Source organism: Lampetra planeri, chromosome 42, assembly GCF_965212315.1.
Source record: "Lampetra planeri chromosome 42, kcLamPlan1.2.h2, whole genome shotgun sequence".
Lineage (NCBI taxonomy): Eukaryota > Metazoa > Chordata > Hyperoartia > Petromyzontiformes > Petromyzontidae > Lampetra > Lampetra planeri.
Window position 1 is genome coordinate 2455200 of NC_136148.1, and position 13397 is coordinate 2468596.

At 46.8% G+C, this 13397-nt stretch overlaps 2 protein-coding genes across 8 annotated transcripts in view; one reads left to right on the plus strand and one right to left on the minus strand.

Annotated features, from left to right (window-relative positions):
* RBIS (ribosomal biogenesis factor) overlaps positions 1–13397 on the plus strand; it is a 575724-nt gene that overhangs the window by 55024 nt on the left and 507303 nt on the right. The gene's annotated exons all lie outside the window — the stretch shown is intronic.
* RALGAPB (Ral GTPase activating protein non-catalytic subunit beta) overlaps positions 1–13397 on the minus strand; it is a 56173-nt gene that overhangs the window by 36585 nt on the left and 6191 nt on the right. For 6 of the 7 annotated variants that reach the window (XM_078613761.1, XM_078613760.1, XM_078613759.1 and 3 more), the window contains exons 5-10: positions 12734–12920; positions 11639–11770; positions 10558–10736; positions 6859–7025; positions 6119–6431; positions 2320–2346 (exon numbers count right to left, since the gene is read on the minus strand). In XM_078613761.1, coding sequence (XP_078469887.1) covers positions 2320–2346; positions 6119–6431; positions 6859–7025; positions 10558–10736; positions 11639–11770; positions 12734–12920 — 1005 coding nt within the window. The remainder of the gene's footprint in view (positions 1–2319; positions 2347–6118; positions 6432–6858; positions 7026–10557; positions 10737–11638; positions 11771–12733; positions 12921–13397) is intronic. The other variant, XM_078613762.1, reaches the window with a different exon arrangement.

Below are 13397 nucleotides of genomic sequence, written 5' to 3' on the forward strand. Positions count from 1 at the left end.
TAGACTTTAAAATCATGGTGGGGCGCTCCTGTGCATTTTAATAAAACAGTAATGTAGCAATGTCACTCGGGCACTATAACAAGGCATCTGATCATGATTTTAGTCTCTTTCATCTTGAAGGAAGCTTCAAACTCATATCAGATAGCCTGGAACAGACATCCAAAGCAAGTATCTTCAAGACAAATCACTGTTTGTTGGATTGTATCTTCCGGAAAGAGCTTAATGAGAGCCTGGTCTGGCACGTGGAAACGCACGTCCACGCCCAAACGCAGCCTGACCTCATTCACATTCACCGCAGCTCTGACCTCACATATCCAGCTGCCAAACACTTTGCGAGCTCAGGAATCAAGACTACGGTGGCTCGTGTGGCTTTTCCGATTCCCAATGAACCATCACAAAGTAACGCTAAAACAAACGAGTCTTTATTCGTAGGATTAACTTTAACCGGACACTGCACCGCAACATTGTCGAAGAGCAGGAAGTTAATTGGTTACTAAAAGGAGAGCGTTTATGCCAGCGGCTCTTAACACATGAAGGAGCAGCATGGGTCGTTTTCCGCAACAAGTCCCCGTGCGATTGAGAACCACGTGTAGAGTGCGTCCCATTGGGCAGAGAGCACCAACCCACGAGTGTCCAAGAACCCGGAGCAGAAGATAAAAACACAGAGGGGATGGCACATTTTTCAGAAGTCAATGTCGCAACAACAAAAAATCAGGGATTTGAGCAAAATTGTAAAAAAGTAAAGCAATAAAGCCGCGGGAAAAGCAAAGTAATCTAGCGGCTCGCCTGACAAACACGCACGCAAGCAAACTCGCGCACATAAAGGAATACAATGAACCTCACAAGAAAGCATCTTCTAAGGGGAAACAAATCACCCATATTAATTAACTGGGGCTCTCTAGTTCCATCAATCCTCCAGGAAAAAAAAAACTGAATTTGCTGGGTTACACAGTGCAGTAGATCAGATCAAAGTGAAATTCAATTTACCAAATTCAGCTCACCCAAATTGCATGACCCAAATTCCCAACAAAGACTCTGCGATTTTCCAATAGCCAAAATCAGATATGGACAAAAATGATTGGCATTATTTCTTTCTTCAAAGAAATATTATCTGAATCTCAGCAATGTCGTTGTGCTATTCAAATGAGCTGTTAATTTGGGTTGTTAGAAGTACATGGGGGTACACCTTTCCATTGCTTCCAAACGTTCCAACGTGCGCAATTATAGACACAAGCGCGCACACACACCCACAGTGCACACGCACAAGCAAGCCGCCCCACACAGCGCCAGGCTGGGATGAGATGTAACAGTGCGATTGCAGCAATGGAACCCAGAAAGCAAGGATGTTAAATCCTCGGGGAATGGGACGATGAATACAGAACCCTCTCCGAGTCCAAAGCGGTTCATCGTCATGCCCGTACCATGTGTCCAACCAAACTGACCAAGCGAAACTGCTTGCGAATTATGGAGGATTTTCACACAACCCCAAGATGTCCGAGCTACATCTGAAATTGAGCCACGCCTGTAATTACGTCATGGGCGCACATCCAGCCAAAATGTTCCTCGAGTGAAATAAAGTACGTGAAAGTGCTTTTTGATAGACATTTGACATGTTGTAAATTACCATTTCGGCTATAATTTCAACCACCCCCATGAACGTATTAATTCACGAGCAGTCGACAAACACTGTAAGTGATTTTCACAGCCACTTAAGCATCTGTGCCAATAAGATGCATTTTTTTATTATACATCTGTACGTGAAAGTAAATTTCCATTTCAAGCAGAAAACAGAAGAATCTGCTGAGGATTTTTTACTCATTACCTACACGTATTATCCATGAACGTCATATCTACAGAATCGTGAAAGGAATGGTCGCATTACCTTTCCTGCAGCCGCCCGATAATAACCCAGTCTATCTATCTATCAGTGCAGAATTGTTACATTTCACGGTGTGACGTAATGAGGGTGCTGAAGACCCCATGACCCCAGGTGCAAAAGTAGGTCAAATGAGTGTCAAGCGTCACGGTCGCAATCCCTTGCTCGCTCGGCAATGATTGTAAACGGGTTGTTTAATTCAACTCAATTGAATGAAGTGTGTGACGAGATTTTGAAAAACTTGCGACGTGCTCGCGGTTCAGTTTTGAGCGTTGGGCAACGGGTCGCGCCGATGTTCACTCGTGGCAAAAGGTGGCCCCCGCGAGTTTGCTCAACCGGCCACTGCTTTGATTTCAGAGAGGGCCTGGAGAGGGTAGTTAAAGTGGCAAGCACTGCGAGGCAAGCTACGCCAAGGGGCGGCGGGACAGAAAAGGTCTACTTACAAGAAAGAAGGATTTGGATAAAAGATGCTGCAAGGCAATAGAAATCAAATGAAACGCAAATCATGAGTGTAAATCAATGGGACCACAAACAAACCGACTTCGAAAAATTCAGTGGCGCAAACACAAACACGGAACGAGACACTCGGGATGGCACTCCACAGCCACGGCAAGTCTGCGATGAAAAATTACACAGTAGGTCAAAGGTTGTCGAAAATATCATGCATATTATCATTTGCCATACAATTCAAGGGGAATCGTACAAAAGAATACAAGTTCATTATTTAAGTAAGCGAAATCTTACTTCAAATTTTAATGATGTGGTCTGTCCAATGAGATCTTCACATATCACTTATTGCTCAAAACATTCCTGCTATTTTTCCAAGGTCAGGCTTCATACAGCTCTAAACAAATAATAATAATAAAAGTCCCCAAAAAAATATGACGATAAAACCAATTACCAAAGACGTCTCGCATTATGAAGTGCTTGAACTTTTTGACAAGGCTAGGATTGGTTTTAATTATTCTGGGTTATGCCTGGTAGGCAAGTTAAGCATTGCACCCATTCCTGGTTTATGACCGTTGCTCCAGCCACATACATCACAGCCACGCTTGTCGCACAGGGCTGAAAATCCTATCGTTCATTCCCTTTGTCGTGAAACGATTGCAAACCGCTTTGTGCCGAGCATGTAAATTTTCCCACACGGCGCGATGCAATTTATTTTATTTTATTCAGGAGGTGCAGAACGCTCCATTTACAATTCACCAGCAGGCTGTGAATTGTAAAGCTCTGTGCATCTGTCCGTAACAAGTATTATATTAAATACATTTTCTCTTGTAATGAGCCTCCTTAAAATCTGCTGTTGCGGAACACTTATTACACACACCAATAATGAGGCTGCTATTTCTTCGGATAATTGCGATGCTTATGGGAATGCGAGTGCTTACAACACACCAGTCGCAACCAGGAATGATTACTTCCATGGGAGCGGTGTTTTTTTTTATATATAACTCAAGGACAGCAATAAACAGTGCATCAATGTTTTTGATTCACGTGTAAGGATCAAGAATCATGTGTCAGAGTTCATATTTTGCGAATTATATTATGTTGTGTATAAAGCGTTCCAGTCACCCTTACAGCCGCAATAGTCTGCTTATATTCATCACATTTAAAAAAAATACAAATTTAATTTTAGAATCGAATCCCTAGCCCGAATCGCACCAATATATCGAAAACGTAAGGGCAGCAAAAAACGTACACGTGTGCTGATTATCGTTCATATAAACGGCCACTCGATTAATCAGAAACTTTGTTGTGTGGATCAACGGAGTGGCTTCACCGTGGCGCTAGAGTCATCCGAGGTGCACGATGACCAGACAGGGGTATGTCGAACGCGTTGTGTGACCGGTACGCTCACAATAGCCCTTCCGCTTGGCCGGGTACACTTACAGTGAGAGGACGCCAACACCCAGCAGAGGACAGTGCTGATATGATCATCTGACACCATTTTTTGGAAGCAGTCAATATACTGACAGGAGCTTTAAGCAAACATTTTGTCCAAACTTACACTGCCCGGGCTGACCACTGTGTAAATATAAGTTAAGTGGATGTGGCAGGGGGGAGGCTCTGACAGTTGTTTTACAGGGGGCTGCCATGCCTCACCATCTAATACAGAGTCCTTCAACTGGTGGGACAGATCTGGCAGACGAATTCTCTTGTAATGGGCTGCAGAGAACTATGGCCCGCAGAACGCTATAAGCTCACCGAGACTTACAGAAATACACACTGGGCGATGTAAAATAGGCGAAAGGCCGAAATGAGAGAGCTGTGGGAAAACAATATGAAGCTTAGCGAGATGAGAGACCTGGAGACAAGAGGCAAAGACGTTATGACGTCACAACAATGCGTGATGTCACGTCTGTACAAACACGAAATAATAGCATTGTGTCGTCACGTGGCGTTTGACATCGTGCTTCTCGCCAACGCTCGCTAGTTTTAACATGTGGTCCGCTGGAACACACCGTTGAACAACCGCAATCTGCTTAGAACAAGAGCGGACGCCGTTGGTAAACTGCGCATTTGTGTTTGGGCAGCAGTATAACGAAACCACAAAGAGCCAATCGGAGGTTCCCTTGAGTGAGACCTCCTAGCTGGTTCTCGTACAACCCTGTGCCTCCGACCCCAATTCAAGCAGAAACCAAATTTTTTGCCGTTTCTTCACCTGAGGATGGCTGCTTGTGTTGTGGCCGAAACGTCGTGAGAATTGTATTCTGTTGTATTTTTATTATTTTATTATTTCCCTTCTACGCGACTTTACCGAAAGATCCAAGAATATGAATCCCTGCAGTCACGAAAGCTTTAAATCGAAATTGAGCCGACGAGTCGATTATATTGCAGAAGGCGACTTCTCAGAAAAACCTGTACAAGCTGTTTGCTTAAAACCTTTGGGGATATCTACTGGCAGGAGTCACACATTACGGTCAACGCATTTCTCAATGTAAATGTTTTGTTTTAAAAGGGGATGTGTTACTTGTTTCAATTAAAGGTTGCTTGGTTTGATTAAGTGACCGAAACACACACTTAGCGTTATCATACACATCCATTCCACCACGCAGTGTTTCCGCTGCCAGCGCGTTACTATGGCGACGTTGTCTGTGCCACTCTCCATCGCAACTCGGCATTGCAAGCCATTTTGGAGTCCGACCAGAGAGAACGAAAGGCGATGGGTTGGACCGCGTCGCAGAATGGTGCATGCAACTTGCAGAGCCAGGCAAACTGGGGCACATTTTACAGGTGGGCACACGTACAAACGGGCCGTGCGTTTGTACAAGCGGGTACACAACTCTGCACTTGCTGGGGTTTACGCAGAATATGAATAGGCATGCACGTGTTTGTGCGTGAGCGTGCGTGCGTAAATCATAAGCTTGTCTTATACGTGCACGTTTAACTTGATATTTTAATCTAATATCGGTTTAATATTACGTCAATAGATGTTTTTGGGTTAGATCGCGTAAATATAAACGTGTCGTTAAACCCGCCAACACCCGACACGGCCAATTAGTAAGGTTTGTCACGTAAACAGAACGTGCCAATTCGTAACTAGTACAGCAAACAGGGTGTCTGGGAGAGTGTCTCATTATGAATATTGGTCACGAAAGCCTACGTGTTGAACCAAAATGTACCTTGTTTGTTACTTAATTTGTGCGCATTTTTCCACTAATATAGGTTGCGTATAATTATCGCAGGTTCTGGGTCAGTTCAATTCTGACGCTGCACAAACATACACAAGGAAACTCGGGCGTGCTGAATTGTTCCGTCCCTTTGGCCACATGCTCGGCAATTTAGACATGCAAATGATGCCTTCACGTATCAATTAAAGGCGATTCTTATGCTCATAATACATTCCAAAATCATTTATACCGAGTCAATAATGTTCTATTTGTCTGTGTTGTGTCAAACAGTTTCATGTGACGCATGCAGCCAGTCGAGGTGCTTCAACCATCACAATATTAATGGAATTGACCACTCAAACTAATCATAACTCAGAATCATGACAATTAATGATGGAACGGTGACCCCGAGTCATGGCAACTCACAAAATCATTACATCATTACATGCCTCCTACTAGGCTATTAAAGTAACAAAACTTGCATTCAGAACCTATCAGCATCTCGCTGAGCCTCACGACTCGTACCTCAGCAGGAGCGGGCGCGCTGGCCGTGCCGTGCCGTGCCGTGGTGGGCGAGGCGTTTGATTCGAGTACTCCGGTGCGCGGGCCCGGAGGCCCGGGGGGACCTTACCCGTCATGCTGCCGTCACGGCTGACGGCGCCGTCCAGCCGGCAGCTCACGAGCGCCGCGTCGAACAGCCACTGGCCGAACAGGTTGAGCACGGAGTTGACGCGCGGGCGGGTCGGCGCCGGCGGGGGCCTTGGCTCGCAGCTGAGCTGCACCAGCGAGGGCGCCACCTGCTGCAGCATCGCCCCCTGGTCGCGCGGCGCGGGCACCAGCGACGGCGTCGAGGACGGGGCCGAGGACGCGGCCGATGAAGAGGACGACGCAAGCGAGGAGCGGCTGGCATGGGTGCCGCCCGGCACGCCCTGAGAGTGCGACCCCTTTGTGCGGAGAGAGCGGAGGGGGGCAGCGAGGGGGCGTCGAGAACGTGAACAATGGGTTGCGATCAGAGCTTATTTAAATCGATTGGTCTACCAATTGAGCTCTCAGATGTGTTTTTGGTTTATAACGATATTTTCACTCTACATGCTGTGAAATTGTGCTTTCAGAAGAGGTCTTGGGCAGTCCTTCACGAACCCACATTGACCAGCATGGCAAAGTATGCTAGAGAACCCCCTTAATCATTACGTGTGGGAAGACCCCCAATGAAGCAATGCACGACTAAGGACTGTAAATTATTGTCGTAAATGTACGGACACGTTCGGATGACAAGCCGACTGCAAGTCACCTGATCGGTATAACTGTCTACGTGCCAGTTAACCGAGCGGCGGGGGGGGGGGGGTCCGCCAGGCGTGCGTGCAGGCTCACAGCGGACGCTTTGCTCGTGGTCTTGCTGATGGTGACGGCGCGCGCCCTCTTGGTGTGCGGGGATGTGGTGGGCGCCCCGCCTCCAGCACCGCTCATCACCGGCATGCTCAGGCGGCTCGGGTTCACCGGCGTGGCAGGGGCGCTGTCCGAGCGCGCTCGCGAGATCCCTGGCGAAAGAGCGCCAGGCTTCGGCTTCAGACGTGGCGACATTACCACGTCCCGGGTGTTTAACCGTTATCCCGTTTCTACTGGCACACCTGTATCGAGCCGACGTGGGGAACGTCACGGTTACGGGTCGTTTTCTTCTCCTGGCTTATTTGCAGAGCAAAGCCTTGTAAGATATCTGAATCTGGCTTGCAGCCAAGAAGGGCCACGGTGTGGGGTTAAAAACCATTTGATTGTGGGACCTTGTGTGACTTCAGTGGGACAGCTTGGGTTCTGCGGTGGAAACACAACCCGGTGCCTCCTGAGCCTTGCCGGGCTTGCTCAGCACGGCTTTGGCGTGCATCGTCCGTGCAGTGTAAATGCGGGTGGACATAACGCATGCCGCGTGTAATGGGTCTCTTATGGGATTGGGGCCCTAAAGATATAAAAGCGATGCTTTTATATCTTTAGGACTAGTTATTCATTGCATCTCCACACTGCACAGAAACGTCAGGGACCACGCAGTCCTAATTTAGTACTGTATAGCAACCACCATAGCATTCATGACATAATTGTCTTGTTTTCGTAGTGTCGGTGGCAGATTTTTTTTTCACGTAAAAAATGCTTTTTATACATGTGAATAAAGTATAAAGCAACACTGACAATGTTAAAACTCGCACTCATCAGCATTCCAGACGTTTCAGGCAATGGCCCAACTTCATTTCGACGATTACAGGAGTAGCACCACCTCTTATCGATGGTAATTGGTTCCACGGAACCGGTCGTTAAGGGATTTGGTCGTTAAGTGATTTGGTCGTTAAGCGAGTATAGAAAATACACGTTAGATAGCATCGTAAGTTACCCTTTATCACCAAAAAATCGTGCTTTATAATATTTAAACATTGGATATTAATACATAAAGATACTAACACCATTGTAAACACATAACATTAAAAGAAACATGGTTAATCAATGTATTAATGAATATTTACTCTACCTACAACAAAATCACCTCGCATTTGTATTTCCTGGATCCAAATTTATAAAAGTCTCTCGTTTCCACAATCACTTCCCTACCTTTGTACACTCTGGTCGAAGCATCCGTCACTTTCATGTCTTTTAATTTGTCCTTTTGTTGAATAATGGTGGAAACAGTCGAATGGGAAAGGCCATATTCACTACTCAACAAACCTATTTTCACACTTTTTTCATGTTTATCATTTATTTCTTTCTTGATTAAAACACTAACGGTCTTCCTCACTTTCTTGTCTTACTTCGCAAGCACTTTCGAAGCCATAATTATTGATCTAATTATTAAACTTTTAAGTCAAAATACACCAAGAACTCAAAAGAGAAGCTTCCACTTCAAAGCACAGCAGACACTGAATGTAAACAATGCCCCAACGCTCATGAATGTATGTCGCTGATTGGCCGAGGCCTGGTCAGACCACATTAGCGCTTGCGGATTGGCGGAAATTGGCGGTCACGTGCTCATCGTAAGCCCGTCGTTAACAGGAAAATGGTCGGTAAGCGAACCGCTTTGGCCTCTATGGAGGCCCGTCGTTAAGCGATTAGTCGTTAACACGGGTGATCGTAAAGAGTTATACCACACACGACTATACACTATATTCTTAGGTTTATTCGGTAAAGTCACGTAGGTAAAACATTAAAAAAGTAAAATAAAATAAAAATCACGACGTTTCGGAGGCAACACAAGCTTCCGTCTTCAGGTGGTACCGTCACAGCCACGACAGCTGTATCAAGTAAATGAGAGATTGCAGGAGCTACCACTCCGTTTATATAATGGTTGGAGAAGGTGGACTATACACTACACTGCTATATACTACACTACTATACAAAGACAAAGATCCCCCATATAGCCTTAACAGACTGTTGGGGGGCAAGTGCTGTTAGCGAGCACCTATGAAGGCCGGAACGGTACACAAGGGGGTAGGTGGCCAGCACCACGTCCGACCTTTGTCTCCCCAGTGGCGATGTTTACACACCGCACCAGGCACTCATTTGAGGCTGAGTTGACCTAGGGGAGGCCCAGGACCGGTTAAAATAATCATCACTGGTGTTGGTGGCCGTGAGTGGGAATCGAACCCGGGTCGCTGGGTTTATAGCGCAGCGCGCTAACCACTACACCACTGCTTCCCACACGACTATACACTACACAGGACACATTGGACTCTATGGAGGCCTGTCGTTGAGCGATTAGTCGTTAACAGGGGTTCTACTGGATATACATGTTTTTTTTCTTTGAAGGCAGTGCAGTTGACGAGTGTGTCGAGTTTTCTTGCCAAGGTTGTGCTTGTCCACCACTTGCCAACGCAGCATGGTCTTCGCGGGAATAAGAGGTGGTGTGTGGTTTTTTTCTCTCAATAAATGATTGCATTCGTGAATTAGCCCGGTGTTGAGGAGACATGATACATCGTGTTGTGTACACCCGCCACACTTGACGCATTGTAAACCTGAACCATTTACAGCCTTCGCCGTTGGTCGCAGTGAATCTCACTGCCTGCTGTTCGGATGTAACGACGAACCAGGCGGACAATGAGAGCTTTGTTACAGGTGGCAGAGTTCAACTGAAACTTTGTCAGCGAAGGCCGTGTGGAAAAGTCTTTGTGAGTAACATGCTGAACTGCAAAAACCCCATGTGTATACTGCACCACTTGATTTTTTTTACTTTTGCCCACTTCCTGTTGAAAGACGATGTGTTTCTGCACAGGAAATTACACGATTTTTTTTAAACGATACACGGCCCGCAAAGGGGCGGTTTTTCTCCATTACGCAGAATTTTCTTGTTCACCAGCGCCAGTCGATGTCGAGTGCAAAAAGTGAGCTCCGTTCCACCCAACAATGCCCATCTCAGATGCTTTCACGAGGCAATGATAGGGTGACAGAAATAACCATTGCTTTTCAAGCAGAGCAATGTTGCACAAGCCGCTCGTTCTCTCTCTCCCGATCTTTTACTCCGAGAGCAAAGCACACCGAGCTGGGTGAGGTGACAGTGTCTATGCGCATGCGTTTAATCCCTGCTCACAAAACCGACGCTCCTGCGGTTAGCGCAGAAACATTCTAAGGGAGCTGCCGAGGTGTGATGGGCAGGACGCTGGACTTGCAAACCAGAGGTCGCCGGTTCGAGGCCATCTTTCCGACGCGGCGTTTGAAACAACGTAGCAAGTTCATTAAAATCCCCACGCCCCCGTCTACCAAGCAGCATAAAATGGTTATGCCGCAGTTGGTTGCTCGGCAGTACGTGTGCTGTGGGGTAAAGTGTGGGTACTACACTTGCTACAATTGAACTATTTTGATTTTACCAGGTAAGGTCCACTGAGCTGTATAGCTCTTTTACGGAAGCGACCTGGCCACAAATGATTGCTCAACGAAGTGGCTCATCATGTGGAAATGTATAGCATCCCAAAGTATGCTTCTAAATGTGGAGGGAAAAACCGGAGAACCCAGAGAAAAATCCACACGACCACAGGGAGAACATGCAAACTCTAAATATACAGGTGTCAGGGGTCAGGATCGAACCCATGAACCTCTTACCGAGGAAGGCGTCAACGAGGGTTGAGACGCCACGCATGGCACGGAAGAAGATGACCGGGAGCTGGCGCAGACACTGGAACTGTGGCACGTCGTGCAGCACCCCGCCCACCTCTAGCAGCGTCTGCTGGAACCTCGGTGTCGACGCCACCACGCCAGGGTTGCTCAGCTCCACCGGGTTACTGTGGTGAACAAAGACAATGATCTCCCCCCCCCCCACTGCCGTCATAGCCTTAACCGGCTCGTGGGGGCAAGCGCTGTTGATAACAACCTTTGAAGGTTGTTTCGGTAAAGTCACGTAGAAGGGAAATAATAAAATAAAAATAAAACAATAAAATAATTCTCACGACGTTTCGGCCACAACGCAAGCAGCCGTCCTCAGGTGAAGAACAGGTCTGTTGGAAAGACATTTCCCTTCTACGTGACTTTACCGAAAGAACCAAGAAGATGAATCCCTGCAGTCACGAAAGCTTTAAATCGAAATTTAACCTTTGAAGGCTGGCACGGCACACGAGGGGGGTGCTCGGGCCAGCACCACCACTTGTTGGCCCAGCGTGATCAAAAAGCCTTCTCAATTATTATTGGCTTTTTAGTGATCGGTTTACTAGGCTTTCAAGAGGGCAATTCCCCAGTCGCAACTTTACAATAAAATTGCAGTTATTTGGACGATTTTTTTCAAGAATTATCGTTCCAGACAGACGGATAGACATATAGAGAGATCTAATGCATGAATGCTTTTTAGTCTCATGGTGGCGAGATGTAAACTACCTCGTCCGGTATACAAAAGGTCGTGGGTTCGATCCCGACCCTGATGCCTGTATATTTGGAGTTCGCTAGTTCTCCCCGTGGTCGCGTGGATTTTTCCTCCGGGTCCTCCGGAGAAAAAATCTATATGTGTTTACAATATTTGGCTGCTATAAATGTCCACGTGATAAGCCAACTTCGTTGAGCTATAATTCATGGCCAAGCCATTTCTGAAAAAGAGCTATATACCTCGGTGGGCATTACCAGGTTAAATAAAAATAGTTCATAGTTTTAAGTCAATCACCACGATGTGGTGATTGCGTGCGTCGCTCAGCACTACCTGAGCATGTGGAGGAAACGGAACCAGGTCTGGGCCACACAGTCGTTCTCCATGTCCGGTGGGATGAGCCCGGCATCCTCCTCCGGCACTTTGAACAGCGGGAACACCGGGCCGTACATGAAGCGCAGGAGCCTGCGGCGCCAGCAAACGTCATCACGATTAGCACGGTTGGGTACGTAAAGCGCGAAAGAAATTCAACATACGTACGTACACGCACACGTGTGGCCAACACCAACGATCGGCAGGGACGTCGTCAATGATCGACAAACAGCCAGCACATTGCACATTTCACGAACACCATAATTGAAGTAATGTACTCACATTGCAGCGATCAGTTGACCCTACCGTTAGATATTAGAAGTGTTCCAGACAGTATGAAAATCATTTGTAAGATGAGAAACATATAAATTTAAATTCTTCTCTTTAATTGTATACTTAAATATATGTAATGGTTGTTATAGCGATTAGTCAGAGAAATATCTAAATCTGGGCTCTCTGATCTTTATTGTGCCTTCAATGAACATGAGAAGCCAACAGGACTGAATTGTTTCAGCTCGCAAAGCAATAATCTTTACGGCTGGAGATTCAATGCACATTGGCCGATCACCACATCACTTACACGCACTGAGCGGACATGCACAACCCAGCTTGAACCCGCAAAAGCCATCTTTGCCACAGTGTCGTGATGTTTTCTTCTTCGCCTGATATGTAAGAGATCGGGGGTTTTATCCCGACCCTGACGCCTGTATATTTGAAGTTTGAATGCTCTCCCCGTGGTCACGTGGAAATTGTCTCCGGGTCCTCTGGTTTTTCCCTCCACATTTAGAAACATGCGTTTAAGTATTTGGCTGCTATAAATATCTACTTGATAAGCCACTTTGCTGAGCTATAATTTGTGGCCAGGTCGCTTCTGAAACATGAGCTAATAGATCAGTGGGCTTTACCTGGTAAAAACATTTTTTGTGATTAGCTTACCTTTCGTATACTTTGCACTCCTATCGTGTTTTTGTATGGTTGGTCATTGTAACAAAGACCTTGATAGCTCATCGGATTCCTCCGGTACAAGTCAACATTCTGATTGTTTGTCGCTTGCACCTTGAGGTGAGGGCCGACACGACTCGGCTCCACTGGTCCACCACCGCCGTGTGGTGGCGCCAGCAGGCCACCATCTCGCGTGCCGTGCGCCAAAACGGGGGCGTCGGGAAACAGCGCGCACACGCCAGCATCCACGCCTCGAACAACACGGCGATCAGCTTGTCAGCCAGCTGCTCCGCCAGCCCACCTGCAGTGCAGAGACATCGCCGCCGAGGCTTGCAATGGCCAGGCCACGCTCCCCAGGGCAGATACAACAAGTCTGACCTGCCAACTACATTTGTCGGTACAGGTTTCCCTCGCTTTACGCGGTAGTAGATGCGTTCCAACAGAAGGGCGCACAACGCGAAACCGCACGGGACAGCAGCCTGCCCGAGTAGCGCACGAGGTACAAACACGCAATTTGGTCCCACGTCCAACCGTATAGCCGCATGAGTGAATTCAAACAGCATATAGAGAATTTCGGGTAGAAATATGTTAGCCGCATATACAGCGCGAAATCGCACAAACTAAACCCGCATGAAGTAAGGGAAACCTATACTAAAAAGGTATTGATTTTTCATTAATTTCATCCCGAATGTTTTACCTGCGATATGTCACGAGATCAAGCATCCATCCTGATTTCTCGCAAAGCAGAATGAACCACAGAAGGAAATATCACAGCTAT